At 59.7% G+C, this 3,314-nt stretch overlaps 1 protein-coding gene across 1 annotated transcript; it reads right to left on the bottom strand.

Moving 5' to 3' along the window:
- Positions 1-1,710: 1,710 nt before the first annotated feature.
- On the bottom strand, positions 1,711-3,085 carry LOC136646081 (hemoglobin subunit beta-2-like). The gene is made up of 3 exons (XM_066622652.1): positions 2,927-3,085; positions 2,616-2,838; positions 1,711-1,947 (listed from the first exon to the last, which is right to left on the bottom strand). The coding sequence occupies exons 1-3, from the start codon at positions 3,016-3,018 to the stop codon at positions 1,819-1,821; spliced, it is 444 nt and encodes a 147-aa protein (XP_066478749.1). The 5' UTR covers positions 3,019-3,085; the 3' UTR covers positions 1,711-1,818.
- Positions 3,086-3,314: the final 229 nt, after the last annotated feature.

Below are 3,314 nucleotides of genomic sequence, written 5' to 3'. Positions count from 1 at the left end.
CTGGATCAGGCCATAGGCCCATCTAGTCCAGCTTCCTGTATCTCACAGCGGCCCACCAAATGCCCCAGGGAGCACCCCAGATAACAAGAGACCTCATCCTGGTGCCCTCCCTTGCATCTGACATAGCCCATTTCTAAAATCAGGAGGTTGTGCATACACATCATGGCTTGTAACCCGTAATGGATTTTGCCTCCAGAAACTTGTCCAATCCCCTTTTAAAGGCGTCTAGGCTAGACGCCAGCACCACATCCTGCGGCAAGGAGTTCCACAGACCGACCACACGCTGAGTAAAGAAATATTTTCTTTTGTCTGTCCTAACCCGCCCAACACTCAATTTTAGTGGATGTCCCCTGGTTCTGGTGTTATGTGAGAGTGTCAAGAGCATCTCCCTATCCACTCTGTCCATCCCCTGCATAATTTTGTATGTTGATTTGCTAAGGCCTGAGCTCCTCCCTGATAACGGAACAGTTTCCAGTGAGGATTTGGTGTTTACGGAGAGACAGATACGTCTGTAGGATCTGTGATGTGCAGGACTGCTCAGGGAAGAGGGAAAGGCCCCTCCCGGAGTACAGCTCCTCACATTTGTGGTGGGCTCTCGGGGAGTTTGGCCTCCAGTTGAACCTGCTCCCAGCTCCCCAGAAGGACCAGCAAAGGGGCAGTGGGGCCTACAGAAGGCCACTCTGGGCCAGATCCCCTCCCCCACTTCCCTGGGACAGACGCCAGACCTTCCCTCGGCCCTCTTCAGGTGTGATGTGATGGAACTTGGGGCTCATGTGGGCTGTGCGGGTGCCTTCCCTGCCTGCAAACAGGCCCAGTGGGAGATCCTGTGCCTGGGGGCAAAGGAGGAGCTTCTGCCTTGGGCCTTCTCCGGGACAAAGGCAGGGGCATCCAGGGCTGGACAGGCACAATCTGAGCCTCCTCCCCCTTCCAGAGGGTGCCACAGCCCCAAAGGCCACAACACACCAATGGGCTCTGACAGGCACCAGAAAGCGCAGCCTCTGCTGGGGGCCATCAGTGGCCTTGTGGGGGCCCCTTGTGGACCCGTCAAGAGGATTCTCTCCTCCTCAGCCGGGGCAGGTAGAAAGAAACCCAGCGCAGAGAAAGACTTGTGTGTTTTGCTGTTGTCTCTTGCAAGGGAGTATTTTTCTCCAGCCAGGTGGGCGCTGCCAGCCGACCCCTTCAGGCTGCACAAAGCTACTCAAAGCAGAGACAACCACTGATCACCTTGGGGACTCTGATCCAGAGACGCAGCAGGGCTTCCCGCCAGCAGCAGCCGCTCTTTGTCCCTGGGGCATCGCTTGCATTGCTGGCGGGGACAGACCCTGCGCTGCCGAGGGAGGTGACCAAAAGAAAGGAGTGCCCCTGCCCTCAGGAGCTGGGGGGCTTCTCCAGGTTGTAGCAGCCCCAGTCCCCAGAGGCTAAACAAAGGATTTTGTCCCTTTAGTTGCTGGGCAGAGAGGGGCAGGCGCTCAGCAGAGGGTTTCTCCGTGGAGGTAAAGGGAGGACCCACACACCCAGCCACCCTCCAGCGCACTTTTCAGCCTTGTGTCCCACCACTGCACCCCCCCTGCTCTCTCCTCCAGACAGCTGCTGAAGGGTCTACCTTGGGCACAAGTGTGGCAGGACCTGGAGAGACCCCCCTGCCCCCCAGCCACGGAGGCATTCTCCAACTCCCGCCCCACAGGACCCACAGAGACACAGGGAGGTTACTCAGCTTGCAGGGTGACCTTTATTTGGTGGTAGCTTCACACGGGGCTGGAGGGGGCTCCTGAGGGCAGCAGGGGGAAGGAGGCACAGCTGCCACTCCTGCAGGAGGGCTCAGTGGTACCGGTGGGCCAGGCCATGGGCCACCACGTGGACCAGCTTGTGGAAGGTTGCATGGCAGGCTGGGGTGAACTCCTTGCCAAAGTGGGAAGCCAGGACAATCAGCAGAATGTTGCCCAGGAGCTGGAAGAGAAGAGGGGGGAGGTGATGCCTTCTGCTGGCGGAGCCCAAGGCCTGCGTCCCGTCCCGTCCCCCCCACATATACACACACAACCGGCCAAGGGGGTGCCACTCCCTTCCTGCCTTCATCCTACCACCCCCTGTGAGCACAGCCAAAGTGCTCTTTTGGGGAGAACATGGGCAGGCTGGACAGGACAAGGGTGGGTGCGCCCCCCCCCAGAAACAGTGACAGGGACAGGCTGGGGTCTCAGACAGGAAGTATGCTCAGCAGACACTGCCGTGCACGGCTCCGTTCTCCGTTATGCTTTCGTAAAGCCAAGTATACATTGGAGACCTGGGTTCCACTTCTGCCCTCAGAACACATCACTCTTCTAAAGTACCCACTGGAGAAGGCTGCCGCACATCTCAGGGACCAAGAAGTAAGAGCATGGGAAGAGCCCCGCTGGCTCAGGCCACAGGCCGTCTAGTCCAGCTTCCTGAATCTCACAGCGGCCCACCAAGTCCTTCAGGGAGCACACAAGACAACAGACACAACCTGTGCCTGGTGCCCTCCCCTGCATCTGTCATTCGAGGCAGATGAACACACCAGTCGCAGCCTTGCACACAAACCCCTCCCCCACTCCCCCTGGAGAAGACTCTGCTGAGGCTGGAGGGCAGGGGGGCTGCCTCACCTTGAAGTTCTCAGGATCCACATGCAGCTTGTCACAGTGCAGCTCACTCAGCTTGGCAAAGGTGCCCTTGATGTTGTCCAGGTTCTTGACGGCCTCCCCGAAGGAGGTGAGCACCTTCTTGCCATGAGCCTTCACCCGGGGGTTGCCGCAGATGGCGCTGGCGCTGGAGAGGTTCCCAAAATCGGCAAAGAACCTCTGGGTCCAGGGGTACACCGAGAGCATGCTGCAGGGAGGGAGAAGGCACACAGAGGGTTATTCGAGGCAGGCAGGGAGGGAGGCAGGGAGGGGGCAGCCAGCCCTCTGGGCCTCACCAGCCAAGGGTCTCGGCACCAACGTTGCCCACATCCACCCGGCACCATAAGCTGGTGATGATCTGCTTCTCCTCGGCGGTCCAGTGCACCATGATGGCCGGCTGGGGTGTGGGGACTCCTGTCTGTGTCTCTTGGAGGAAACCTCAGAAGCTGCCTGGCTGCCCCCCGGCAAGCCCTTTATACCCTCACCCAGAGCTCCTCCTCCTCCTCTGGGCAGGGGCCCTCCCTGGGTGGAGCTGCCAGGCACTGCTTGGGAGGGCTGAGGACCAGGAAGGATGCAGCCTCTTACAGGGCGTGCTTGGGAGAACGCTCCTGGGGGCAGACTGATCAGCGGTCCTGGGAGAATCCCACCCCTGCACTGTGGGATCGGCACCTGGAGGTGGCCAGA

This window comes from Tiliqua scincoides, chromosome 3 (genome assembly GCF_035046505.1).
Source record: "Tiliqua scincoides isolate rTilSci1 chromosome 3, rTilSci1.hap2, whole genome shotgun sequence".
NCBI lineage: Eukaryota > Metazoa > Chordata > Lepidosauria > Squamata > Scincidae > Tiliqua > Tiliqua scincoides.
Note: the sequence above shows the minus strand (reverse complement) of the source record. Positions and strands in the feature narration are given on the sequence as shown.